Genomic DNA, 27,928 nt, shown 5'->3' on the forward strand with positions numbered 1-27,928 from the left:
TTCAGTTATATTACACCCCGGCCTAGGCAACCGGCGTGCAACGCAGGAAAATGAAAATAATGAAAAAACACACGAAAAAAACCCCCACTAAGGCTCTCTACCAAAATCCCCAAAACGGAAGTGTCTCAAAACGAAAGTATTTACAAAACCCATTTACAGCTATTTACAACAAACTTTTTATTTACAACACGGGGGAAGATCGCGACCATGACACACTGAAACACAAGGCTTAAATACATAGAAGGATCAATCAGGGAATGGACCACAGGAGGGAAACACAGCTGGGGCAAATTAGACCTGACGAGACAAGGAAACGTAAACTGAACACACTAAGATAACACAGACTTTCAAAGTAAAGCAGGAAATACATGACAGTCACGCAAAAAACAAAACACTGACAACACCGAAACGTAACATTTCCCCCCACCCAAAAATCAAACATGTAACCCCAAGTGAGAAGTTTGATCCAGACAGACGAAGCCGATGACGGCTGGAGCGGTCCCACGGACCCTCCAGCAGACGACGAAGGCTGGAGCGGTCCCCTGGACCCTCCAGCGAAGGCGGATGAAGGCTGGAGCGGTCCCACGGACCCTCCAGCAGACGACAAAGGCTGGGGCAGTCCCCGGACCCCCCAGCGAAGGCAATCCCGGACGAGCCCCCATATGTTACACCCCGGCCTAGGCGTGCAACGCAGGAAAATAAAAATAAGAGAAAAAAACAAACAAACAAAAAAACTACTACGGTTCACCACAAAAAAATCCCAAAACGAAAGTATCGACAACTATTTACATTAAAGAAAAATAGGACATTTATTTACAGCAAAACACCAAACTATTTACAACAGGGGGAAGATCGCGACCCTGACACACTGAAACACAGGGTTTAAATACCTAGAAGGAGCAATCAGGAAATGGACAACAAGAGGGAAACACAGCTGGGGCAACACTGAACTGACGAGACAGGGAAACGTAAACTGAACACACTAAGATAACACAGACTTTCAAAGTAAAACAGGAAACACATAACAGTCACGCCAAAACAAAACGCCTAAAACAATACACTGCCAACGCCGAACCGTAACAGCATGTTCTAAAGAAAATCTATCTATATTTTGTCATACTGATGTAAAAGACAAAAAATAATGGGTATTAAGGCCCTTAATGAGCAGGCCTTTTGAATGGAGTCCTTTAATGCATGCACATGGCCTAGGGCCCTGATACACATATAATACAGAGAGATGTTTCAGATGTTTCTGGAGAGCTGGGGTTAGTGGATGTTGTAGCCTAAATGCTGACAATATCCTCTGACTTTTCATACTTTAAACAAAGACACTAGAGCATGTGTTGGTGTCATGTCAACCTAAGGAGATGGACCATAAGACAAAGCATGATATTGACACATTTGCAGAGATTCTTGTCTCTTCTCTGTGAGCTAGCAAAAGTGCCTAATACACACGTGCATGCACTAATGGGTACGAGCACTCCTACTACTCACAAACATTTAGGCACTGTCTCCCTCTCTCACACATACAGTATAGACACACCTGACGTCATTTGCATATAACCACTATTATAAATTATCAAATCACTGGCAAGTGCTACAAGACAGAAGTCAACCATAACCAGGTGAGCACCTATTCTTTGGTGGGTGGGGTTGTTTATAAAGACTATTTATATATTCTTTGAGATTTTTATTGTACTGAATCATTTAGTGTAGTATATTTTATTTTATGTGATCAGCTATATAATAACTCTGATTGTAACACAACCAGGCGCAATTATCAACTATGATTTAAGTTACTGCTTTGACTGAGAATGCTACTATTATCCAGCTCGTTGTGACTAAGTTAATGTTATAGGTCAAACTTGGAGTTTTTTCTTTAATGAAAATGTCTTATTGCAGTTCACACTTAACTAAAGCAGAGTTTAGTGCAGAAAAGCATAGTTTGTTGTAAACTGGAGCAGAAAGGTTTTTGAACTTTATAAAATTGATGAGAATAAATAATTTATGGTGGATTACATTGCAGAAAATGCATTTTCTGAAATGTAAATTATTTGCTTAAGCAAAATGAATTATTTTTGATTCTTGGATATGGTGTTTTATGGTTGGTGTAATAGTGTTGCAGAATATTTAAGATTTCTAAGATTATTATTAATCAGATAAGGAATGCTCATAGATATCAACACTTTGCCGTGTTTTTAAAGTTAACACCTTCTGTGTTACAACCTGCCATAACAATCAATGATGTCTACAGGTTTTTTGGCCAACTCAAGAACCTTTCAAATGCTGCCATGAATTTGACAACAGTTACGTATCGGGACCCGTTAAACATAGCTATTGTCAAGAATGTGATAACTGTGGTCCTCAGTATCGCCATCATCTATGTCAACGGCACCTTGCTGCACACATTCAAAAAACATGAGGTCTGTATCCTGCTCATAAATTTTGCATCTATTTATTACATCCATTTAGAACTAGATACTAGACGACAGAATGTGATATGTTCTGCACGGTGAACATTCCATCGCGCAAAGAGACGTTGGAGTGACGTCTTTTAAGTGATATTTTTGGACGTCCAAGTTTGGTCACTGGAGCAGTTGTTTTTTATCCACCGTTCAATGTTTAGTGGAATAATTCACCTTTCATGTTCTAAATCCTGTCCTTCTCTTCAGGTTTTCAACACAAATCCTCGTTACATCCTGTACATTCATCTGGTAATCAATGATATCCTCCTGCTCATCATGTTCACCCTCCTTCAAGTTCTCAGTTACGCCATTTTCACTCTTCATGTGCCCTTCTGTATTATTTTGCTAGTGATTGCCATCATTTCCAGCCTTAACACTCCAATGACCCTCGCTGTGATGGCAGTAGAGTGTTATGTTGCCATATGCTTCCCTCTCCAGCACTCACAGATCTGTACAGTCAAAAATGTAACCGTTGTGATCACAGTGATATGGGTGCTAAGTTCACTTACAATTCTGCCAGATTTATTCACCATCTTGGCCACAGAATCCAGAGATTTCTTTCATTCAAGAGTCTTCTGCCTTTGGAAAACAACTTTCAGACCTCCTGAGCTAGAAAAGAAGAAAGATATATCCAACATTGTATTTCTGGTTATTGTTTGGCTCACCCTTGTCTACACATATTTCAGAATCCTTTTCGCTGCACAGGCAGCTGCTACAAACGCCAGGAAAGCAAGAAACACTGTACTGCTGCACGGCTTCCAGCTGCTGCTGTGCATGCTCAACTACGTGCATGATTTGCTGCTCAATGGTTTGACATCCTTGTTTCCAAGTGGAGTACTGACTATTCGCTACACAGTCTCAATACTAATACATGTTTTGCCTCGAATCATCAGTCCAATTATTTATGGGATACGAGATAAGATGTTCAGAAAGTACCTGAAAAAATACTTGTTTCATACAAAAAATGCTAATGCTTTTGTACACAGGTAACCCAGACAAGACAGACATTGTTGACGTTACACATTTATCAATTTCTCTTAATTTTATTACCATTTTCTTTTAGATACAGGCTAAGTAGAAGTAATGGGAGTAGTGAAATTCACTTTATGTTTCTCATATCATACTGACTTACAATTTTTTTGATCTTTCTAAACTCTCATTCACAGTGAAACAGTGTTCTGTTAGTCTCTGCATTTTGAAGCTGTAGGCAGAAATACTGTAACTTCCTGTTTGTATCACAAAGGAGAAAACTGCAGTAACCTAACCTACAGCAAATAAAAACATATTTTCATGAGTTTTCAGAATTTGGTGTTATTGGATTCATTTTTGGTGCTCAGTGTTTAGTGTAATATGTTCCAAAGTAAGATGCTACTTCATTGACAGTCCATTTTTCCATAAAGCATTACTGTGCTAAATTGAAAAATGGTATAACAGTTTTGTTGTTACTTATGTAAGACAGGTTCTCCAATTATGTGCATGATGGGAAAATAATCAAATGAGCCTTTTTCCTGCAAACATTTTGCTACCATTGGCTCACTAATGGATTTTATGTGGTGGTTTATGTGGAGGGAAATTTTGAAATTGCAGAGCAGGATACTTTATATAGTACTGTTAATTAGTAATTATTGCTTTTGGCTTCCTGTAAGCTACATTAGTGCTTGAACTTGCAGTGATGAAGTGAATGAAGAACACCACTGAACTGATCTGAATGGACTGGCTCATTGTCAGTGATCTGATCCAGCTTTTCAGTTTTCACTTGTGTTATTTGGTATCATACTTGAATTTTTCGTGACATGGGGTATTCGTAAGTCAGGGTTCCACTGTATTTAAGAATATTTTGTGTTTTTTTTTTTATTTATGTGTGCTCAAATGGAATAATATGGTAATAATAATACATTTGTCTTAAATTATGGATGCTGTGTCGGTCGCGAACGAAGTGGCTCTTAGAGCCGGATCTTTGAAGTGAACGACACGAGCCGGCTCCTTATCGCCAGCCGTGGGTTTTTTTTTTCTTTCTCTCTCCCTCTCTCTCACTCTTTTTTTCTGCTTCACTCAGCACACGAGCCTTGTGCTTTGTGCTGGGAAGAGGGGGGAGGGGTGGAATTTACACTCGCAGTAGCACAGGAACAGAGCAGGCGAGAGAGAGAGAGAGAAAGAGAGCCAGGGACAACAACGTCACATTAGAAAGGTATAGTAATCACAGTTGTGGATGTTAAAAGATTCACAAAGTTTATTCATGCAGGCCCATATGACAGAGAATGTGCATCTTCATTTTGTTTTCATATTTTCATTTATATGTAATTGTGTTGTGGTTTGCAGTGTTTTGTGTTGTTTTACTTAAAATTTGTTTAAAAGGAAAAAGCTAAAAATTTAAATAGCTAAAAGTTGAACTGCGAATAGTTGGTTTTTGTAATATATGATTTATTTATTACATTTCATGTGGAGAGAATAAATAAAAGTAGATTTACGGTGGCCCCTAGAGACAAAGCACGTACAAACTCCAAAACACGTACAAAACACAACAGAAGTGCTCCAGGATGCAGGCAAAGTGTTGAGCTTTTGTTACCTAGTGGCTACACAAGCAAGCAATTACCAACGACCGGATTTGGTGTGTGGTAGTAACAGGTAAATGAACATTTTTTTAAATGATTTGAATATATATGAGTGGTATATATACAAACACCCAGCACGCCCCTGTGGCCGGTTTATCCTTCAAGCTCGGGTCCTCTACCAGAGCCCTGGGAGCTTGAGGGTTCTGCGCAGTATCTTAGCTGTTCCCAGGACTGCGCTCTTCTGGACAGAGATCTCCGATGTTGTTCCCGGGATCTGCTGGAGCCACTCGCCTAGCTTGGGAGTCACCGCACCTAGTGCTCCGATTACCACGGGGACCACCGTTACCTTCACGCTCCACATCCTCTCGAACTCTTCTGTGAGCCCTTGGTATTTCTCCAGCTTCTCGTGTTCCTTCTTCCTGATATTGCTGTCATTCGGAACCGCTACATCGATCACTACGGCCGTCTTCTTCTGTTTGTCTACCACCACTATGTCCGGTTGGTTAGCCACCACCATTTTGTCCGTCTGTATCTGGAAGTCCCACAGGATCTTAGCTCGGTCATTCTCCACCACCCTTGGGGGCATCTCCCATTTTGACCTCGGGACTTCCAGGTTGTACTCAGCACAGATGTTCCTGTACACTATGCCGGCCACTTGGTTATGGCGTTCCATGTATGCCTTGCCTGCTAGCATCTTGCACCCTGCTGTTATGTGCTGGATTGTCTCTGGGGCATCTTTACACAGCCTGCACCTGGGGTCTTGCCTGGTGTGATAGACCCCAGCCTCTATGGATCTTGTACTCAGAGCTTGTTCTTGTGCTGCCATGATTAGTGCCTCTGTGCTGTCTTTCAGTCCAGCTTTGTCCAGCCACTGGTAGGATTTCTGGATATCAGCCACCTCCTCTATCTGCCGGTGGTACATACCGTGCAGGGGCCTGTCCTTCCATGATGGTTCCTCATCTCCCTCCTCTTTCTTGGGTTTCTGCTGCCTGAGGTATTCACTGAGCACTCGGTCAGTTGGGGCCATCTTCCCAATGTATTCTTGGATGTTCGTTGTCTCATCCTGGACTGTGGTGCTGACACTCACCAGTCCCCGGCCCCCTTCCTTCCGCTTATCGTACAGCCTCAGGGTGCTGGACTTGGGGTGAAACCCTCCATGCATGGTAAGGAGCTTTCTTGTCTTTATGTCAGTGGCTTCTATCTCCTCCTTTGGCCAGCCTATTACCCCAGCAGGGTACCTGATCACGGGCAGGGCGTAGGTGTTGATGGCCCGGATCTTGTTCTTACCATTCAGCTGACTCCTCAGGACTTGCCTGACCCTCTGCAGGTACTTGGTGGTTGCAGCTTTTCTAGCGGCCTCTTCATGGTTCCCATTTGCCTGCGGGATCCCCAGGTACTTGTAACTGTCCTCTATGTCTGCAATGTTGCCTTCTGGTAGTTCAATCCCCTCAGTTCTGACTGCCTTCCCTCTCTTTGTTACCATTCGACTACACTTCTCCAGTCCAAACGACATTCCAATGTCATTGCTGTATAGCCTGGTAGTGTGGATCAGTGAATCAATGTCTCGTTCACTCTTGGCATACAGCTTGATGTCATCCATGTACAGGAGGTGGCTGACAACTGCTCCGTTCCGTAGTCGGTATCCGTAGCCAGTCTTGTTAATGATCTCACTGAGGGGGTTCAGGCCTATTCAGAACAGCAGTGGGGACAGAGCATCTCCTTGGTAGATCCCGCACTTCAATTCAATTCAATTCAATTTTATTTATATAGCGCCAAATCACAACAAAAGTCGCCTCAAGGCGCTTCATACTCAAGGCGCTTCACTTGATGGTGACTTGTGCTATGGGCTTGGAGTTGGCCTCTAGTGTTGTACGCCACATCCCCATTGAGTTCCTGATGAAGGCTCTTAGGGTCCTGTTGATCTTGTACAATTCTAAGCATTCCAGTATCCAGCTGTGGGGCATTGAGTCATAGGCCTTCTTGTAATCAATCCAGGCAGTGCACAGGTTGGTCAGTCTTGCAGTCTTGGCTGACTGTTCTGTCTACCAGTAGCTGGTGTTTTGCGCCTCTGGTATTCTTGCCAATCCCTTTCTGTGTCCCGCTCATGTATTGACCCATGTGCCTGTTCATCTTAGCTGATATGATGCCTGACAGGAGCTTCCATGTAGTACTGAGGCAGGTTATTGGTCGGTAGTTGGATGGGACCGGTCCCTTCTTGGGGTCCTTGGGGATCAGGACCGTTCGACCTTCGGTTAGCCATTCCGGGTGTCTCTCGTTAACTAGCGGCTGGTTCATTTGTGCTTGAAGACGCTCGTGGAGTGCAGTCAGCTTCTTCAGCCAGTAGGCGTGAACCATGTCGGGCCCTGGTGCTGTCCAGCTCTTCATACTGGAGACCCTTTCTTGGATATCTGCCACTGTGATGGTTACTGGACCCTGTTCAGGGAGGTCGCTATGGTCTGCCCTCAGATCCACTAGCCACTGAGCATTGCCATTATGGGTTGTGTCCTTCTCCCGTATGCTCTTCCAGTATTGCTCCGTCTCCAGCCTTGGTGGTGCTGTTCTCTTATTGTTCCCTTGCCACTGAGAGTACACCTTTGCTGGTTCTGTGGAGAACAGCTGGTTTATTCTCCTGCCTTCTATCGCTCTGGTGTACCTCCTCAAGCGGCTGGCCAAGGCTGTGAGTCTTTGCTTGGCAGTTTCCAAGGCCTCAGGTATGGACAGTTTGCTGTATTTCTTAGGCACCTTCTTTGTCACACCTTCTACAACTCCGTTAGTTGGCTAACCTCCCTACGTGCTACTTTGATCTTGCCCTCTAGCCTCCTTCTCCATGGAGGGTACTGCCCCTTGTGGCTGTTCAACTTGTAGCCAAGCATCTCACTGATCACTGCTGCCGTATTGTACATCAGCTTGTTAGTGTCAGTAATCGTGGTTGTAGGTATCATCTGTAGTGCTGCATTAACATCATCTAGCAGACCTTCTGAGGGTACTTCACGTAATCTTGGTAACCAGCTACGGGGGATCAAGGTTTCAAGCTTGGCCATGATCCTATTTTTCAGGTCAGTTCCTCTCGCACTCAACGATCCTTCTCCTATCGCACTTGGGGCTATGTACCCAATCTCGGGTAGGGGTGATGATATCTCCCCCCTGACCTGGCATCCTGACTCCTTGCCGTAGCATTTATGTTGTACCTTGTCAATCTCTAGCTGTGATAGCAGTCCCTTCTTTCGAATGTTGGAACACTGAGCTACTAGTTGTTTCGCCGTCATTGTGGATGTTGGGTATCGAAGAATCCATAGGTCCCTCATCCTATTCGTGTAGCCCCTTCCGCCAGGGTTACTTGCGTAGTAGCATTCCAACAACGCCCTGTTTTCGTCTCTTGCCCACCGATGCCTTCTTGTTCCAGTAGCCCACTTGTCGTCAGGGTGCCCTGGTTCCTCAACACCTGACGCAGACCTTGTTGATCCGGGCGACGTCCGAGCCGGCATGCCTTCATATTTATCTGTCTCGCTCATGTCTGCGGTAGGCTCACTAAGCATAGGGGGTCTAGCCTTAGGACCCTTACTGGATACAGACGCCCCAGGCAGGAATCGAACTTGCGATCCTCTGCTCCAAAGGCGTGTATATATATATATATATATATATATATATATATATATGTATATATATATATATATATATATATATGAATGAGCTGGCTCTTTTCAGTGAGCCAAGCCAAAAGAGACGGTTCTCTAAAAAGAGCCGGAAATCCCATCACTAGTCTTTTTTTTTTTTTTTTTTTTTTTTTTTTTGACATCAGAAACAGCAGCATGTGACATCACGTGATGGCGGCGCTTCAGTTCATCCTTTGTCATCTTTTTTTTTTTTTTTTTTTTTAAATAGGACAGGGGGAAAGAATGAAAGAAAGAGGGGGAGAGAAAGAAAGAAAACCAAAGGGGAGAAGAGACGGTGAGAAGGGGGGGAAGAGAGAAAAAACAAACAAACAAACAAACAAACAAAAAACAACTCCTGGGTCACCTGTATGGAGAAAAAAAAACAAACAAACAGAGGAGACAGCAAACAACAAAGAGCAACATAATAATAGAAGAAAAAAAGCACCATCACAATAAACTAGCTAGTCATAGATATCAATAGTTACTAAATAATAGACGATATTGTTCAGCACGCAAGATAGACAGCGCACAGTGTGCTTTGAGGCAGCAGCCAAGAAAGCTTTAGTCCGCGTCTGTGAATACCCATGTGTACACCTGTGTGCATACCTGTGTGGATCAGCATGCTTGCATTCCAAAGGTTTCTCCATGTAATGATCTGTTAGGGAGTGTGGGGAGCCACAGCCCCGTCCTTTATGGTATCAAGCGGGTATGGAGGAGATCAAAACTCCAGACATCCAGAGGCCCCCAGAACACAAGAGACCAAGGAAGACCCACAGAGGGGCAGCTGCGCCACTGTCCCAGTAAGAGCTAAGGAGAGTCCCAGATGAGGGCTCATTCAGCAGCCGCGGAGCAGAAGCCAGGGGGAGTTGCAGTGATGCGCCCGTGGGCTCCGCCGGCAGCCAGCTGTGCCTGAGTGACCGAGCCCCAGGCCGAGAGGCCGGGGGCACCCCACCTCCGAAATGGCCCGAGCGAGCCCCAATAAGCGGCCGCCGAGGAGTGAGCCGGTGTGTACCCGGACGCCCACCCCCAGATACAAAGAACCACCAACGCACCGACACCTGAGGGAGTCCGCCACCGGCAGGGGAAGTGGTGGTGGGTGGAGATAGGCCTCCAAACCTTGGAAGGCCCGAGATGTCCCCAGAGAGGTGGCGTCTGATACCCAACCTGACATATAGATACAAACATACAGGCACACACAGACACAAACATCCATTCCCACCCTCATGCTCTCATATGCACTTACACCACATTCAACCAACGTGGGGACAGACATAAAGAGACACTGTATACACGATCACACTCCCCAAGCGTACTCTACAAACCGGGTCTAGGTACCCCTGCCCCTGGAGGGGGGCAGGGGTACCTAGTCTTTAATAGATTTTGATATAATACTGTTCAAACATGATCTCAGATTCCAAAGTGAAAAACATAACATGCTGCAAGTGTGTTGACCAAAAATTATTTTCAAGAACATATATCTTTAAAAATATTTTAAGTATGAAGCTATAGTTTCATAGCAAATATTACATATGTCCAAAATTTTGAATGTAATTTTTTTAAACCCATCAGAAATGATTGTGCAGAAATTGTTCTGAAAATTTGATGATTTGAAATGGAATGACCCTTATGTTAACTGATAATTGCAGTGGTGTGAAAAATAGTTTGCCCCCTTTTGCGTACATTTAATTCAATTCAATTTTGCCTCAAGGTGCTTTGAATTCTAATGTAAACACTCTACAATAATAAAAAGACAACAGAGCAAACCCCACAAATCATATGACCCCCTATGAGCTAGCAACAGGAAGAAACCTCCAGCAGAACCAGGCTCAGGAAGGGACGGTACATGTGCATTGAAGGACATTTCGTGGTCAAAAATGACTCCAAAGTTCCTCACAGTATCTCTGGAGACCAAGGTAATGCCATCCAGAGTAGATATCTGGTTAGATACCATATTTCCAAGATTTTTAGGCCTGAGTACAATAACCCCAGTTTCATCTGAATTTAGAAGTAAAAAATGAGAGGCCATCCATGTCATTTTGTCTTTAGGCCATTCCTTAGGTTTAACAAATTGGTGTGCGTTATCTGGCTTCATGCATAGATAAACTGCATAGCAGTGAAAATAGATGCTACGCCCTGTAATGACATTGCCTAAAATAATCATGTATAAAGTAAACAGAACTAGACCTACCACAGAACCCTGTGGAACTCCATAATCAGCCTAAGTGTATGAAGTGGAGTCTGCAAATACATGAACAAATTGGACTCTATGAGATAGATAGGATTCAAACCACTGCAACAGAATCTCTTTAATACCTCCAGCACGATCACAAATTTAAATATTAGAAAAAAATCTTACTAGTAAACACAAGTAAAATATACTAACCTTAACCCTAACCCTAAAAAGTGGATTGTAAAGAGCTGAAGCAGTATTTAAAATGTTTTCATTCACATTTGTGAATTTGCTAAGTTGCTATGTTTTATCTAAACGCGTTCATGAGTCACACCTCACATAATGGGGCAACAGTTTGAGGCCTTCACTAAACTACACTCTCACCAAACTCTCTCACACACACAAAGGCCTTTGCTATTACTTGACTACCCTGTATTAGTAGCTGACCTGCTAGACAGATGTATGACATGTGAGATGGTAACCACCTGAGTGCCTCTTCTGTGTTTTCTTGCATATAAATTCATAATATAATATTTTGCCTGTATAACAAATATTACTTCAGTTAAAACTTCATGTTTAGAAATGAACATTGTCTGGATCTTCTTCTCTTTACTCTTATGAAATGAGAGATATATGTGTGAACTTAAAAATGTATGCATATAAAATCACTTACAAATCGAGCTTGAGTGAGAATAGAAGTTGTTTCTCACAGCAGACATGTTGAAAATAACAACTGAAGACCAAGGTTAAATTAGCAGCTTCAATTTAGTGTTTAGTCTATGGTGTACCATTTTTCTCCCTTTGTTTTCCCCTATGCCGATAAATGAGTAAGTTTAAAAAAATGATATGGTGGCAGCACATGGCAGCATGGTAGTTTAGTGGTTAGCATTGTTACCTCACAGCAAGAAAGTCCTGAGTTCAGTTCTAACATCTGTGTGGAGTTTTCATGTTTTCCCTGTGTGTCCCTGTTTTAGTGTTAATTGATTCAAAATTGGAAATAGGGCAACCTTTTGCACTAATGTGAGTGTTGTCTGTCTCTGCGTGTTAGCCCTGTAACAGACTGGTGGCCTGTTCAGGGTGTGCCCTGCCCTGAAGACAGCTGGGATAGGCTCCAATGCCCCATGACCCTGAATAGGATGAGAGGATGGATGGACATGGTCCATAAGAAGTGTGATGCATTTAAAATAATGGTCATCATCAATCACCAGAAAATGAGAAAACTAGTTTATGGTAGGCATTACAGTGTAAGACAAAACTATGTAATAAACATATTATCAAAATTATATTTGTAAATTGATTTAAAAGCCATAGATTGTTTTGTGATAATAATATTTATGAGAGGACAAACAATGTCAGTATTAAAGTTTTCTCTGTTATATATTCCCTGAGAAGTGACATGCTGATGAATAATGTCAGGAGTGTGTCTCTGACTTCTGAATCCCAACTGGAAGCTGGTTCCACAGAAGAGGGGCCTGAAAGCTGAAGGCTCTGCCTCCCATTCTAATTTTTACCTCCGTCCACATATGTGGACATCACATTTTGGGTTATTTAGATTTAGACCAAAATCCTCAATTTTGCTCTGCAAGGGCCTGATATCCAGGACATTATACTGCTACTGTTTTATCAAAATTTTAAACAAATATCCTCAGATGTGGCTCATATTATTTCTTAAAAACAAAAATAAAGTAGAAAAAAAATAAAGCTGGTAATTCTTTGTTTATACATTTCTCCGGCTCCAATCAGCCCAAATATCAAAGAGAAATTAAAAATGCATGCCTTGGAGGTTAAAATACTCCAGGAATCACAAGAGAACCCAGCCAGCCTCGAGTTTCGTTAGCTGGGGGTTTTGTGATGTGCTTTTTTGTTTAGGGCTGTAGGGAACCAGCCCTTAGAGGGGGGGTACTGTCACGGTTCTTGTTCACGGTATTTTGAGTTTATTATGTTTTGGTTTAATTTTGCATCATGGATTGTTGTCTTGTTCTCTTGTTGTGGTTGTGATTAGTATTATTATTAGAGTTTCATGTTTCTGTTATCCATGTTTTAGGAATTGTGGTTTCATGTATAGTTCAGTTCCATGTGTCATTTTCTGTCTCTCTGTGTTGAGTCCGTGTCTCTGAGTTGTGATTCATGTTTCCTGTTTTATTGTGAAAGTCTTTGTCTTATGTTAATGTGTGCAACTTTGTTCCCTCTGTCTCGTTAGCCCTGATCTCTCCCAGCTGTGTCTCCCTCCTGTTGCCGATTCCCCCGTTGCTACCCTGTGTGTATATAAGCCCTGTGTTTTCCCATGCTCGGTGTCGCGTTGTACCATCAGATTATGCCTGTGTGTTTTTTGGTCTCAGTGTTCAGGCCTCACTTCATGTTTTGTTTTCTTGCCAGCAATAAAGCTGAGGTTTTTGAGTTGCATTCCGTCTTCCGAGTCCTGCATTTGAATCCTCATCTCCGCCTGCCCGCACACAGAGCCCTGACAAAAACCCACTGCATGTGGGGAAGAAACAAAACAAATAAGAATTTAAAAGAAAGTATAAGTTTAAGAGATTAAGACCTAAAAAACACTCAATGATGAGCAAAACTGAAAACACGTCATAGGTGACGAATTATGAATTTAGGACCCGTTTTAAAGTCCTTTTATTGGTTTTTAAACCTCTAAATGGTCTGGCACCTGTTTATTTGTCTGACTTGTTGAAGCCCCACGTCCCCACTCGTTCCCTTCGGTCAGCTGAGCAGTTGCTGCTTTCGGCCCCAAAGTCTTGGCTGAAACTTGGAGGAGACCGAACGTTCTCTGTTGCAGCGCCGATGCTTTGGAATAACCTTCCTCTCCATATTAGACAGGCTACATCAGTGCCAGTTTTAAGTCTTTATTAAATATCATTAAATATAAATAAAACTAAAGCAATGTTTTTCGGTAATTTAAAATATAATATAGAATTAACAATTATCATTGAAGGTGTACCAATTGATAATGTGAGTGAAAACTAATTTTTGGGAGTTGTAATTGATAACAAAATTTCATGGAAACCCCACGTCAGACACATAAAAAACAAAATTTCCAGAAGCATCGCAGTTTTGAACAAAGTGAAACCATACCTTGATAAAGATGCACTTCGTACTCTGTACTGTACCCTGGTTCTTCCATATTTTATATATTGTGTGGAAGTGTGGGGAAACACATATAAAAATACAACTAATCCATTAGTCACAGTATAGAAACGAGCACTGCGTATTATTCACAAGGCTGGTTATCTAGATCATACTCACAAACTCTTTCTTCAGGCAAAGTTACTTCAATTCCAGGATCTGGTTAATTACAATACATCTATAATCTTATACAAAGCCTTTAATAAATTTCTCCCGGCAAATTTACAAACTATATTTGAAATTCGAGAAAGGGTTTATAATGTGAGAGGCTTTGGAGAATTCAAATTACCCAGAACTCGAACAACCCGTAAAGGTTTTTGTGTGTCTGTATGTGGTGTGAAACTCTGGAACAGTCTGAGTTTACAATTGAAACAATGCAAAAATATTCATAGATTTTAATTTCTCTACAAACAGTTGGTCTGGTCACAGTATACTCAATGATGGTTTTAGTGTGCTCTGTAATGTCTGTTCTCTTACCATTGCTGGTATGGATTCCAAAAAAAAAGAAAGTGTGTGCGTATGTATGTACATGTACATGTATATGTATGTGTGTTTGTCACTATGTAATTAGTATTGCTTGTTACCTGTGGTAACGCAATTTATAATTAATATATATTCTGTATTCAGTTATGAAGGTTCTATTTGTTGTTGCGAGCTGCCGTTGAGATGCTTGCATGTGCCCGGGGCTGTTGATGGTTTATTTGGTTGCAACGATGAGCGTAGCTGCGGGAAGCTTATTGTTTTTTGTTGATGAGTGAGTATAGGGGTGGGATTTAATAAGTTTTCTTCGTCCCACTCCTTGTCAGGTAATTTTTGTTTTTTGTTTTGTGCACTTTATGTTCAATATATGTATTTTTGTTGTGCCTGAAATGAACAAATAAATGAATGAATGAATGAATGAATGAATTTGAAACGCGTAACATTTTCTCTGAATACGGAACAATTCCATTTTTTACCGGACGTTTGGCAACTCTACTAACTAACCTTATGAATAAAATAAAGTTCACTATCAGTGACATCATAGCACCCACCCAGCTGTATAGAAACTCCGTCATGCTAGCTAGTACGCAGTACGAGTTATTGTAACTGACTGTAAAAAGTCAGCACAGCGAAAATAAACTCCACCTAAACTTGGTTTATATCTGACCCAGATAGACTGCAGGTCATAACTTCTTACATTTCGGGCAGTATGTTCAAAGCTTGTCCACTCTGCGCTGTGATATTTTACACCACTACATCTGACACTTCCTTACATCACTGAGCTTAGCGATGTAAGGCACTAATGTAGCTGCTAGGAAACTTGTTCTTGAGCTAATCTGAAGACTACACGAAGTTTGGAAGTCTGTAGCGATTGACTGCAGAAAGTTGGTGACCTCTGTACTACGGCCTACCACTTCATGACTTATTTGCTGTTGTTTCACATGACTTCCACTTTTAACACTACTAATAGTCGATTATGAAGTATTTCATAGCGAGAAAATTTCATGACTGGATTAAATGAATGACTGGATTAAATGAATGACTGGGTTAAATGCGTTAAAGATTTTAATCACACTAATCATAATGGCGTGTTAACACATTCTTGAAAGGGGCCCTTAGTTCCAGTGAAAGGAACCTTTCATGGTTCAGCATACCAAGACGTTTGGACAATTTCCTGCTCCCAGCTTTGTGGGAACAGTTTGAAGATTTAAAAGTTTGAAGGTGGAACAGTTTGAATACATCTTTTTGTTCCAACATGACTGCAGACCAGTGTACAAAGCAAGCTCCATGAGGACATATAAGAGGGAGTTTGGCCCTGACCTGACCGAGTCTTGACCTCAACCTAAAGAACACCTTTGGGATGAATTAGAGCAGTCACCGCTCCAATTCTTCTCATCCAACATCTGTGTCTGACCTCACAAATGCACTTCTGGAAGAAAGATCTAAAATTCCCATAAACACTCCTAAACCTGTGGAAAGCCTTCCCAGTAGTGTTGAGGATGTTTTGCTGCAAAGGGTGGGCTGACATCATGTTAAACTCTGTGGATTAGGAATGGGATGTCACTCAAGCTCATATGCATGTGACAAGTGCAGACAAGGGAATACATTTGGCAACATAGTGTAAGTCAAAGGAGGCATTTGGTACTTTGCTGTGTGGTTATGTCTGTTGGTGTTAAGGTTAGGCTAATTTGCTCTTGATTTTTTTTTTGTTTCTTTTTCTTTTGCCCCATTTTGAGAATTTTCCATTGATGCTTTATAATACATTCTATTTAAGTATTTGTTCTATGTAAATAATTCAGATCTTTTGTAATGTCTTTTAAAGAGTTCAGGGACTGAGTGAGTGCTTATGAAGGCTTTAAGGGCTCTGAAACTGAAGCCAAATTGACACCTTCCCATATCACACATTTCTCCCACCAGGATAAAAAGTACAAAGAGGAAATGTTTTTAACTGTCAATAAATGAAAATGTCTTTTTGTTTTGTTGTTTTTTTCATGTTAGATATATTTTTTAAATGTAATAACACCCAGAATGATATAACAGGGGTTGGTATTAGTTTACAGAACAGAAATGTTTTTTAAAAAAAAGATGCCAAAGTTTAACCAATGAGGAGAAACAGTATCAGTGACATCATTTCTAACCTTTAACAGGAGTCATGCATCAAACTCCTTAATATAAAGACAAATTATTTCCACATCAGTTTCCTAACTGGTCAAAGTGGAGGCTGAAGTGGTCTGTCTAAGGTAGGAAAGTTTTTTGTCTTTGTCGCTGCTATCAGTTCATTATAGTGCAGTATTTAGGATTCTTTAATGCATAAAGCTTGAGCAAAGCAGCTTATTTGTGTGAAGGTTGTGTGACCCCTTCTATGTACTCTGAGCTTTAGTTCTTTCCAGAGTTTCAGTTGGAGACTGGCTGGGCCACTCTACAACTTTTATTTTCTTTCTCTGAAACAATTGAGCATTTCCTAGCTGTGTATTTAGGATCATTGTTTTGCTTCAAGTAAAATGATTGTTGTTTTTTACATCACTGCATCCAACACTTCGCATTGCACTTGAAGGTGTAAGGTTTGGATGCAGTTGCTCAGTCATGGAAACCCACTGCATGAAGCTCTCTACACACTGTTTTTGAGCTAATCTGAATGCCACATGAGGTCTGTAGTAGCCGACTGTGCAGAAGGTTAGTGACCTTTGTTCACTCAGCATCGCTCACTAAGCACCTCAGCATCCCCGGATGCCTCTCTGTAATTTTACATGACTTTGTGGCTGAGTTGCTGTTATTCCCAGTCACTTCCACTTTGTTATAACACCACTAACAGTTGATTGTGGAATATTTAGTACTGAGGAAATTTCACCAATGGGTTTGTTGCACAGGTGGCATCTTATCATGGTACCAAGCTGGAATTTACTGAGCTCCTGAAAGCAACCCATTGATTTACAAATGTTGGTAGAAGCAGACGGCATGCCTAGATGCTTGATTTTATACACCTGTGGCCATGGATCATCTGAATTCAATTATTTGGATGGATGAATGAATAATTTAGGCAATAAAGTGTGTGTGACTTACTTTTACTCTTTTGTAAGGATCCCGAAAAAGCATCTCTATGAATTCCTCATCTTATGCCCTCAATGCGTCGAGCAGTCTGAACTATCGCGATTCGCCAAGTGCAGCCGTGGCCAAAAATGTAATCGTTCTGGCTCTCGGCTTTACCATCAACTATATTAACGGTACACTGATACACACCTTCAGAAAACACCAGGTCAGTATTTATTCTTATTGTTGTTTTTATTTAATTATCATTATTGGAAAAATATACCTAAATATTGCTAACACAAGAAATATATATGTATTAAAGTAATAAAAGTGAGATGAGGTGTTTCATGTCTTTCAGATATTTTATTTGAATCCTCGTTACATCCTGTTCATCCACCTGGTGGTGAATGACATGATCCAGCTCACTTCTTCAATTAGTCTATTTTGTCACGATCTGCAGACAGGCCGTGCGGTGGTGTGTGTGATGGACCCAGGTGCATACACAAGTGAGTAGACGGGAGTGGACTTAACAGAAAGCGAGCCTTTATTATGGCTGAAGACAAAGTGCACAAACAAAGCAGGGATGGCGTGACTAGACTATAACTAAACTGGGAAAACCAATACTGCGACAAACTAAGAAAACTCAGACTATGATGATCACTGCAAGGACTGACCGGGAAAACATGGAGGTGAGAACACAGACGACGCGACACAGACTGTACGAAACACAGAGACTAAATACACATGAGGGAAGATCAGGGGAAGTGGATGCACACGGGGAACACAGGTGACACTGATAATCATAACAAGACACGGCAGGAGTGAACGTAACACTGATGGGAGATGGGCAAAGTAAAGCAGGAAGTACACAGAGGTTCAAACAGGAGGAGAGAGAGCACGGGGAGAACGCAGACATAACGGGCAGGGGAAAACATAGAATAAAGCACAAAGAGAGACGAGGGCTCATAAATACACAGAGGGGCACACAGGGGGTAAGAGTCACGAAGGGAAAACACATAAGGAACAACGTAACAGATCAACCCAGGAAGCATGGCCTAAATAAAGAACAAAATACAAAAATACATGAAAACTAAGAATACTGGGCCCACATGGCCCAGGACCATGACACCACCCCCCCCTAAAGGGCTGGCTCCCGACAGCCCAAACCCGAGAAACAAAACACAAGCGAAACAGAAAACACCCCACCCAGGGCGGGAGGCGGGGGACCAGGACGGAGGGAACAAAACGAACCAAAAACAAGGAGCACGAGAACAAAACTGAGTCCACAAATACACAAAAGAGTCCAGAACAGGAAGGCGAATGTCCAAAGAGGCCCGAAGGCCAACCCGAGAGGCGACAACACAAAAGTCCAGTCCAACCGTTCCGGAGGCCGGCCACGGGAAAGGTGGCCACGGTGACAGAACAGATCCGGAGGCCGGCCGCGCGGAAGGCAGCGGCGGCGGCGAAGGCGGAGCAGTTCAGGGGGCCGGCCGCGCGGAAGGCAGCGGCGGCGGCGGAGCAGTTCAGGGGGCCGGCCGCGCGGAAGGCAGCGGCGGCGGCGGAGCAGTTCAGGGGGCCGGCCGCGCGGAAGGCAGCGGCGGAGCAGTTCAGGGGGCCGGCCGCGCGGAAGGCAGCGGCGGAGCAGTTCAGGGGGCCGGCCGCGCGGAAGGCAGCGGCGGAGCAGTTCAGGGGGCCGGCCGCGCGGAAGGCAGCGGCGGAGCAGTTCAGGGGGCCGGCCGCGCGGAAGGCAGCGGCGGCGGCGGCGGAGGAGACGACGGAGCAGTTCAGGGGGCCGGCCGCGCGGAAGGCAGCGGCGGCTCTCCAGTGTCAGGCGTGCCGGCCATGGCCCGGTGGGCACAGGACCAGACGAAGCAAAGGCCAAAGCCGCGGCAGACGAGGCTGAAGACTCTGAGGCTGCTGCAGCTGACGAGGGCTCGGAGGCTGCTGCAGCTGACGAGGGCTCGGAGGCTGCTGCAGCTGACGAGGGCTCGGAGGCTGCTGCAGCTGACGAGGGCTCGGAGGCTGCTGCAGCTGACGAGGGCTCGGAGGCTGCTGCAGCTGACGAGGGCTCGGAGGCTGCTGCAGCTGACGAGGGCTCGGAGGCTGCTGCAGCTGACGAGGGCTCGGAGGCTGCTGCAGCTGACGAGGGCTCGGAGGCTGCTGCAGCTGGCGAAGGCTCGGAGGCTGCTGCAGCTGGCGAAGGCTCGGAGGCTGCTGCAGCTGGCGAAGGCTCGGAGGCTGCTGCAGCTGGCGAAGGCTCGGAGGCTGCTGCAGCTGGCGAAGGCTCGGAGGCTGCTGCAGCTGGCGAAGGCTCTGAGGCTGCAGCTGGCGAAGGCTCTGAGGCTGCAGCTGGCGAAGGCTCTGAGGCTGCAGCTGGCGAAGGCTCTGAGGCTGCAGCTGGCAAAGGCTCTGAGGCTGCAGCTGACGGAGACTCTGATGAAGCCGCAGCAGGCGAAGCACAGGCTGGAGCCGGCGTAGCAGAAGGTGGCTGGATGGGCTTCTCGGGCCCTCCAGCTGAGACAGACGGCTGAACGGGCCCCTCGGACCCTCCAGCTGACGTGGCATGAGGCTGGTGCGGTTCTCCAGAACCCCCAGCTGACGAGGAAGGTTGCTGAACGGGCCCCTCGGACCCTCCAGCTGACGTGGCATGAGGCTGGTGCGGTTCTCCAGAACCCCCAGCTGACGAGGAAGGTTGCTGAACGGGCCCCTCGGACCCTCCAGCTGACGTGGCATGAGGCTGGTGCGGTTCTCCAGAACCCCCAGCTGACGAGGAAGGTTGCTGAACGGGCCCCTCGGACCCTCCAGCTGACGTGGCATGAGGCTGGTGCGGTTCTCCAGAACCCCCAGCTGACGAGGAAGGTTGCTGAACGGGCCCCTCGGACCCTCCAGCGGGAACAGACGGCTGAGGTAGAAGGCAGTCTGAGGCGGAGAGAAAGCTCACGCCATTCCTAGCCGGCTCAGAAGCAACCTGTACTGCCGACGTGTGGACCCCTTTCGCCGTCTCATGAACCTGGGCTTCATGTGGTGCGACTGTGAGAGCAACGCTAGAAAAGATCCTGGATCCTACAGAGTCAGGAATATGGTTTGTGATTTCATTGTGCGCTTCATAAAAACTGTTACACACAATCCTTTCATTATCACAACCCGACTCTGACTGGCCCTTAGTCTTAACCAGAGGTAGGTCGGCCACAGCATGGATGTTTATGAAATCATGGTTAATGGTGGAGCGGTCTTTGGCACCAGTTTCTTCGTAGCTGGGCCCCAAAAAGGGTAACCCAGTACACTCCACTATGACAGGCTCATGAGATGAGAAAGCACAGTCACTCACCTCCGTCATAGGAGGAGTCTGGGACAGAACTAGGACGGGTGCGGACTGGACAGCTGCTGCCCCCTCCTCTCCAGAGACCTCAGCGCAGTACAGACAGTCCCTAGTCGCTCCCTGAGGAAAGCTAGGCAGTCTCTCTTCAGACCCGGTAACTTGTTCACACAACGTTTCAAACCTGGCATGAGGTGGCGTAGCATTTGTTAAATTGTCAGAGGTAACAGAAGTTACTTCTCGATCACCCACACAACTAGGGCTGCTCGCTGATGGTTTCAACACATTAATTCGAAAGTCACATGACACAGAAAACTTCGAGTCTGAACCTTTACTCCCAGCATCCGACATTATTTCAGAGAAATCCACCGACTGCAGGTTCACTGTGTGAGACTTAACGTCCTCATCACTAGTTAACTCAGTAAACCCCTCTGACGTGGTAGGAAGACATAACACAGAAGTACAATGGTTGGTGGCTGTAAACAACGGTGGGTTGGTTATTACAGCGTTGCACTTTACAGACGATCTGTCCTGTACTGCGCTAAAAACCTGTGTAGAGCTAGGTGCTAGGTTAGTGCCGGCGGGCACAGACACATCTTCATTAACGGCAACATTTGAACTGTTGCTCATAGTACCAGGGTTAAACAACTCAAGAACAATACAGTTATTGTTTGCATCAGCACAACATTTAGGTTCAGAAGTCATGACGCTGAGGACACAGTCATCTTTATTGCTGTTAGGATTGTTAACTGGTTCATGGATGCTGTAACCTGCCGAATCAGCCGGGTCACAGTCAGACAAGAAGTCTTTATTCACAGCAGCCCCTGAAACACTCTCCTTTGACTTAAGGTCTTTGGCTATGGGGCTAGATACAATGTCAGAAACTGAGGCAGTGGTACTCACGACTGGATGGCTGATGGAAGTCAAAGCCCCAGACGGCAATAACAGAGGGACCTCCTTGGGCTGAGGCTCAGAGCGCCGGCGGCGAGAGTGCCGCTTCTTTCTATCCGTGGAAGCGGGCGGGGTGAGCGGTGGAAGTCCCTGGCAGCTCCGGGGACCCCCAAGAGCCAGTCGAGTTCCCCGGAAAGAGCGCTCGTCACGATCAGGAGCGAGCCACGGCTCCCTCCCGAACTCTTCCACTAGCTGTGCGTCTGCGGCGTGCTGCTGCCCCACGTGATCGACGTCCAGGACCCCCACCGCGTCCGCGGGATGCTTCGTGGAGGGCGAGACAGGACGTAGCAGTGCGCGACGGCAGCGAGAACGCCGCTTTCCCCTTGAAGCGGCTGTGGACAAAACCTGACTGTCCCTGGCGACCGGCTCCTCGTCCTCCAACCACATCCGTGCTAGAAAGACAGCAGGGGACGAGTAGTCCGATCGGGGCGGCGAGGGCGGGCGGCAGGTGCGAGGTGGGGAAGTTGGCGAGAACTCCTCCTCGGGGATGAGCCAGGGCTTCCAGCGGAGCTCGTCCTCGCGATACGCCCGTAATACCTGCTGCCGCTCCTCCTCACCAAAGTCAATAGCAGCTGGCATCTCCTTGAGCCGCGTAGTGCAGTCAGGCGATGGCGAGGAAGCGGAAGCCGATGGAGCGTGAGCCGAGGGTGCGTCGGCGGTGAGCCACACCGTACCGATTCTGACCGCTTCAGGCTCACGAGGCAGCGGGGAAACAGAGCTACAGCATGGCTCAGGCGACGGCTCACGCTTACCGGGCAGCTGCTGTCGCGGGCGGAGTTGAAGAGTGGAGGCGAGAAAGTCTATGATGAGGGGATGCAGCGCCTCCCATAACCAGGGGAATGCGGACATGCATACTCCGGCTTGGCGGGCTAGCTCAACCCGTTCCTCCTCCCCGGAACACTGCAGTCAACCGCCGCATAGCGACTCCACTGTCCGAATGATCTCCTGGTCTTGTGACGCTGGGTCCGGCATGGTCGCGTCGTACTGTCACGATCTGCAGACAGGCCGTGCGGTGGTGTGTGTGATGGACCCAGGTGCATACACAAGTGAGTAGACGGGAGTGGACTTAACAGAAAGCGAGCCTTTATTATGGCTGAAGACAAAGTGCACAAACAAAGCAGGGATGGCGTGACTAGACTATAACTAAACTGGGAAAACCAATACTGCGACAAACTAAGAAAACTCAGACTATGATGATCACTGCAAGGACTGACCGGGAAAACATGGAGGTGAGAACACAGACGACGCGACACAGACTGTACGAAACACAGAGACTAAATACACATGAGGGAAGATCAGGGGAAGTGGATGCACACGGGGAACACAGGTGACACTGATAATCATAACAAGACACGGCAGGAGTGAACGTAACACTGATGGGAGATGGGCAAAGTAAAGCAGGAAGTACACAGAGGTTCAAACAGGAGGAGAGAGAGCACGGGGAGAACGCAGACATAACGGGCTGGGGAAAACATAGAATAAAGCACAAAGAGAGACGAGGGCTCATAAATACACAGAGGGGCACACAGGGGGTAAGAGTCACGAAGGGAAAACACATAAGGAACAACGTAACAGATCAACCCAGGAAGCATGGCCTAAATAAAGAACAAAATACAAAAATACATGAAAACTAAGAATACTGGGCCCACATGGCCCAGGACCATGACATATTTGTTTTCACTTATATCTTTTATCAAATTAATGTTGCATTCTGTTGCTTCCTTATCACTTTGGCTATCTTCACCACCTTCAATACTCCAATAAATTTAGCTCTCATGGCACTAGAGTGCTACATTGCTATTTGTTTACCACTGCAACACGCTGAGTACTGCACCACTAAAAGAACATACGTGGCTATAGGTTGGATCTGGGCCATGAGTGCAGTCTCAGCTTTGTCCGACATCGTTATTATTCTGGCAACAGAGCCAGTGGAGTTATTTTATTCCACAATACAATGTGAGAGAGATAACTTATTCCGGCATCCAATCATTGTAAAAAAGAAAGAGGTTTCATATTTAATTTTCCTAATTGGTGTTTTGCTCACCTTCATGTACACATACTTCAGGATATTTTTTGCTGCTAACAAAGCTAAATCAGCCAAGCGAGAGTCGAAGAAGGCGAGAAACACAATCCTGCTCCACGGCTTTCAGCTTCTGTTGTCTATGCTAACCTATATAGCAACTGCATTAATGCAGGCTCTGGTGCGCTGGTTCCCTAAACAGTATCTAATAGTTGTTTTTATTTCCTATATCATAATCTACATTGTCCCCAGGTTTGTTAGCCCTATTGTGTATGGGTTACGAGACAAGACATTTAAACAGTATTTGAAAAAGTATCTGTTGTGTACCATGAAAATGGGTAACGAGACCGATTTTAGACTATAACATTCTTGATCTAGCAGAGGGCAGCTAGGTGTATTGGTAAAAAACATTAATTAATCATCAGGTTAACTGGATTTCATCCTCTGGACATGCACTGGGTGCACATTGTGTTCCAGAAAAACCCCCAAATATTAGTTGATATGTTGGCTTTTTAAATGCTCAGACATAGGTATCACCATCAGTCTTGAAAATCACACATTACCCTTGCTCTTGTTAGTAGCGTTGTATAGAATCTGAATTAAGTAAAAAAAAAAAACAATTTTAAAAAAGCAACAAAAAAAAGAAAGAAAAAAAAAACGTTACTGTTACTAGTGATAATTTACTGTTTTAACTCTTTGGCAAATATTTGTCCACTTTAAAAAAAAAAAAAAGAGCATCCTCCTTCAATTCTAAGGTTTTATGTATCAAAACATGATATGTAAGTAACAGGCGATACTAAAACTAATGCTGATGTCAGCAGTGGTAATATGGAAATCCCCCAAAATCTCATCTGCATTGTTTTTGTTCTTCTTGTGTTGATGTCAGCATTATCTATATTGTAGTTTATAATGTAGTATAGTTTAGTGTCATTATGAATCACATAATGGTGTATTAAATTTTTTTTTTAAAAGCTCAAAGAAAGAAAGTTCCTTTGTCTCACAATGCCTAATATACTACTTTAAAGTTTGGAGATGATCCAGTGGAAACTAGTGTTTTCCTAATTGTGTGACTGTGTGATGTTTGATCTCTGACCTTGAAGCAGATACTAAAAGGTGTATTTTATATCTTTACCCATTTGATTGGAGCATAACTGGCTTAAATCTTTGGTTTCTATAAGCTTTAAATACTTAAATTCATGCAGTGTGTGATTTTGCAAAACCTTATACAGACATTGAGAATTTGTAGGGCGTTGTATTGGAAAAATATAATGTGTGATGAACATCTCTCTTCATTTCCTTTCATATGATGTAGCACTTGATTACATACTCCCTCCCTTTTGGGGAAAGAGTAATCTGGCCTTTAGCAGGTCTTTAAAATAAGCAAATGCAATCTGACATGAAAACAGCGTGACATATTGTCGTTAGTTGTTGTTTTTTTATTATGCCAATATGCAGAAGCAGTGTGTAAAAAAACATAAATACATGCTTACTGATGTATTATTGTAGGTTCTTTACTTTACAGCATAAAATGCCTTGATGCAATTTTGGTTGTCTTTTGCAACTATGTAAATAACATTTTCTTGAATTGACAAAATGCTGCTAAATATATTTGTTTATATAAAAACAGACAAAGCAACGACACCTCGAGCTGCTTTTTATTACAAGATTGCAACCCTACAATAAAACAGAGAAAAATCACCAACAAATAGATGGCAGCCTGTTAGCAACCACCTGGTGACACTGGGAAGGAAGAACTCCCTTTAAACAAAACCTCCAGCAGACTCAGGGAGGGGCAGCCATCTACTAAGACCAGTAGATGGCTGACATCTACTGGTGGCAGGAGGAGCAGGAGACAGGACCAAAAAAACACTGGAAAAGAGACAAAAATTAACAAAGAATGATTAAATACACAGTGGTATAAAAACAAACCATGAATTGCAGCTGGCTCCTAGCCTTTGCATCCTGACCCTCCCCCCACATCACTCAAACAGCTGCTGCGCGGTGACCTGCCCCTCCTTTTTAATTACCCTATAGTGATTACGGTTCTCAGTACATCACTATAGAAATAGGGCCTGCAGGAGCAGGTGTGTTAGCCAGAGATTTGTGGTTGGGGCTATTGTCTGCCTCTCAATTTTATCTGCACTTTATAGGCCTTTTCCACTTGTACCTGCTTATTTTAGCTCGGCTTGACTACGTTTTTAGTGCTTTCCATTAGGTGATAGTTCCTGGTACCAGGTAATTACTCCGTCAGGGTTCCAAGAAAAATGTGATGTCAACCGACTGTATGCCACCAATCGGCTAGTGGTGGCACTCAATGAGTCATGACGGTGTCTCCTTCTCAAAAATCCAAACCGCTATTTTTAAAACCACTGGTGCAGCCATTAAGGGAAATGTCTGCACAGAAAACAACATGCCATACACCGAGCAGCAGGTATACCATCACCTCGACATCCTCCTTTGTTGTGGCATTTGTATTGCGTACAAATGATGTCACAGACTTTCAGCCACATTGCTATAACAACACCACTCATATTAAGTGGTACACGATTGTAATAGATGAGTTGAGTCACTTTGAGTGAAGCCAAATACGTACTAGTGGAAGAGAGCTAAAGACACAGAGTTTGGAGGGGGGAGGTTTGGATGATCAGCAGTCACATGCTCATGGTATCTGTCTCTAAATTAAATAGCACTGTAGTTTACACACACACACTCATGCTTTAAAACTCATATACACAGACACAACACATGCGCCAACATATCATGTCAAACGCTGACAACAGCGTGGAGTCTAAGACCCAAGCTGACATATAGACACAGATGAACAGGCGCACGCAGACACAAACATGCATTCCCACCCCCATATACACAAACAAATACTTGACACTCACCCGATGTGTAGACAGACACAAATAGACACTGTACACACATTCACACTCCCCAAACATACTCATTTTGCTCTGGCAGGAAGCATTTTTCTTCCTGCCAGAGAGCAGCACGGCTCCTACCGATAACCCTCAGTGTCTATATGCATTTAAAATTGAGGATAGGGCACCAGCGTCAGAGGTGGGTTTGAATACACAGACCATCCTCTGGACGCTGTATAACGTGCCCACCCCCACGTCCCTACATGTATGTGTTATGAGAGTGTGAGTAATGTGGATGTCTAGGTTGCAGAATAAAATTTAGGCACAGGCAGCCAGAAGGGGACAGAGGGGGAGTGCCTCCCCTGCACCCTGGTGACACACCTGCTTGGGGTGCAGGTGTGTGTGTGGGTGTGGTGGAGCGGGAAGAAGGAGGCAGCTGAGGATGGGGAGGGAAGAAAGGGGCCAGCTCCTGGGGCCAGCTCCCCCGCTGACCCCAGGAGGTATCCCAACACTCTGGAACCCACCAGGGCAATGTGGCCTAGGCCCATCCAGACCGGGGCCCACAGCAGCAGCACCACCCCGCCCCACAGAGTCCGGGGCAGCCCACCTGACCCCACCGCAGAGAAAACTGCACCCACCTCATCGTCCAATCTTCTCCCAGACTGCACAAGACAATAGACACCCAATTTGAGTCATTCTCCACCTCTCCAATATCTCTCCCCTAAAGATATTGGAGTGAGCTCCTGTAGAGAGGAGACCTCCTGCAAAGATGTGCTTGGACTTCTGAGTTGTGAACACTCAAATCAGTCCATGCATGATTGCATGGCTCCGCCCATCAAAAAGCCACCACGGACCCTCCAGCGACGACAAAGGCTGGGGCGGTCCCACGGACCCTCCCCCCAGCGAAGGCGGATGAAGGCAGACGAAGCTGATGGAGGCTGGAGCGGCCCCACCGACCCTCCAGCAGACGACGAAGGCTGGAGCGGTCCCTCGGACCCTCCAGCGAAGGCAATCCCGGACGAGCCCCCATATGTTACACCCCGGCCTAGGCAACCGGCGTGCAACGCAGGAAAATAAAAATAAGGGGAAAAAAATAAAAACTACTACGGTTCACCACAAAAAAAAAATCCCAAAATGAAAGTATCGACAACTATTTACATTAAAGAAAAATAGGACATTTATTTACAGCAAAACACCAAACTATTTACAACGGGGGGAAGATCGCGACCCTGACACACTGAAACACAGGGTTTAAATACCTAGAAGGAGCAATCAGGAAATGGACAACAAGAGGG

At 44.8% G+C, this 27,928-nt stretch overlaps 2 protein-coding genes and 1 long non-coding RNA gene across 3 annotated transcripts; all 3 read left to right on the plus strand.

Annotated features, from left to right (window-relative positions):
- The first annotated feature begins 88 nt into the window (after positions 1-88).
- On the plus strand, positions 89-27,810 carry LOC145428813 (uncharacterized). Its single transcript, XR_013909136.1, has 2 exons — positions 89-640; positions 27,642-27,810. It is a non-coding gene; the product is annotated as an uncharacterized LOC145428813 (long non-coding RNA).
- On the plus strand, positions 2,292-5,176 carry LOC113021627 (odorant receptor 131-2-like). The gene is made up of 2 exons (XM_026166326.2): positions 2,292-2,423; positions 2,673-5,176. Exons 1-2 carry the CDS (start codon positions 2,292-2,294, stop codon positions 3,453-3,455), a joined length of 915 nt encoding a protein of 304 aa, XP_026022111.2. The 3' UTR covers positions 3,456-5,176.
- Positions 17,493-24,133, plus strand: LOC113021761 (odorant receptor 131-2-like). The gene is made up of 3 exons (XM_026166475.2): positions 17,493-17,708; positions 17,841-17,915; positions 23,411-24,133. The coding sequence occupies exons 1-3, from the start codon at positions 17,553-17,555 to the stop codon at positions 24,131-24,133; spliced, it is 954 nt and encodes a 317-aa protein (XP_026022260.1). The 5' UTR covers positions 17,493-17,552.
- Positions 27,811-27,928: the final 118 nt, after the last annotated feature.

Source organism: Astatotilapia calliptera, chromosome 5 (genome assembly GCF_964374335.1).
Source record: "Astatotilapia calliptera chromosome 5, fAstCal68.1, whole genome shotgun sequence".
Lineage (NCBI taxonomy): Eukaryota > Metazoa > Chordata > Actinopteri > Cichliformes > Cichlidae > Astatotilapia > Astatotilapia calliptera.

Excerpts from the sequence above, each read along its gene's own strand:
- LOC113021627 (XM_026166326.2), top strand. The coding sequence starts at position 2,292 with ATGAATTTGACAACAGTTACGTATCGGGACCCGTTAAACATAGCTATT. Across the intron at positions 2,424-2,672 it reads ACACATTCAAAAAACATGAG|GTTTTCAACACAAATCCTCG; the intron begins GTCTGTATCCTG and ends CCTTCTCTTCAG.
- LOC113021761 (XM_026166475.2), top strand. The coding sequence starts at position 17,553 with ATGAATTCCTCATCTTATGCCCTCAATGCGTCGAGCAGTCTGAACTAT. Across the intron at positions 17,709-17,840 it reads ACACCTTCAGAAAACACCAG|ATATTTTATTTGAATCCTCG; the intron begins GTCAGTATTTAT and ends CATGTCTTTCAG. Across the intron at positions 17,916-23,410 it reads TGATCCAGCTCACTTCTTCA|CATGACATATTTGTTTTCAC; the intron begins ATTAGTCTATTT and ends ATGGCCCAGGAC.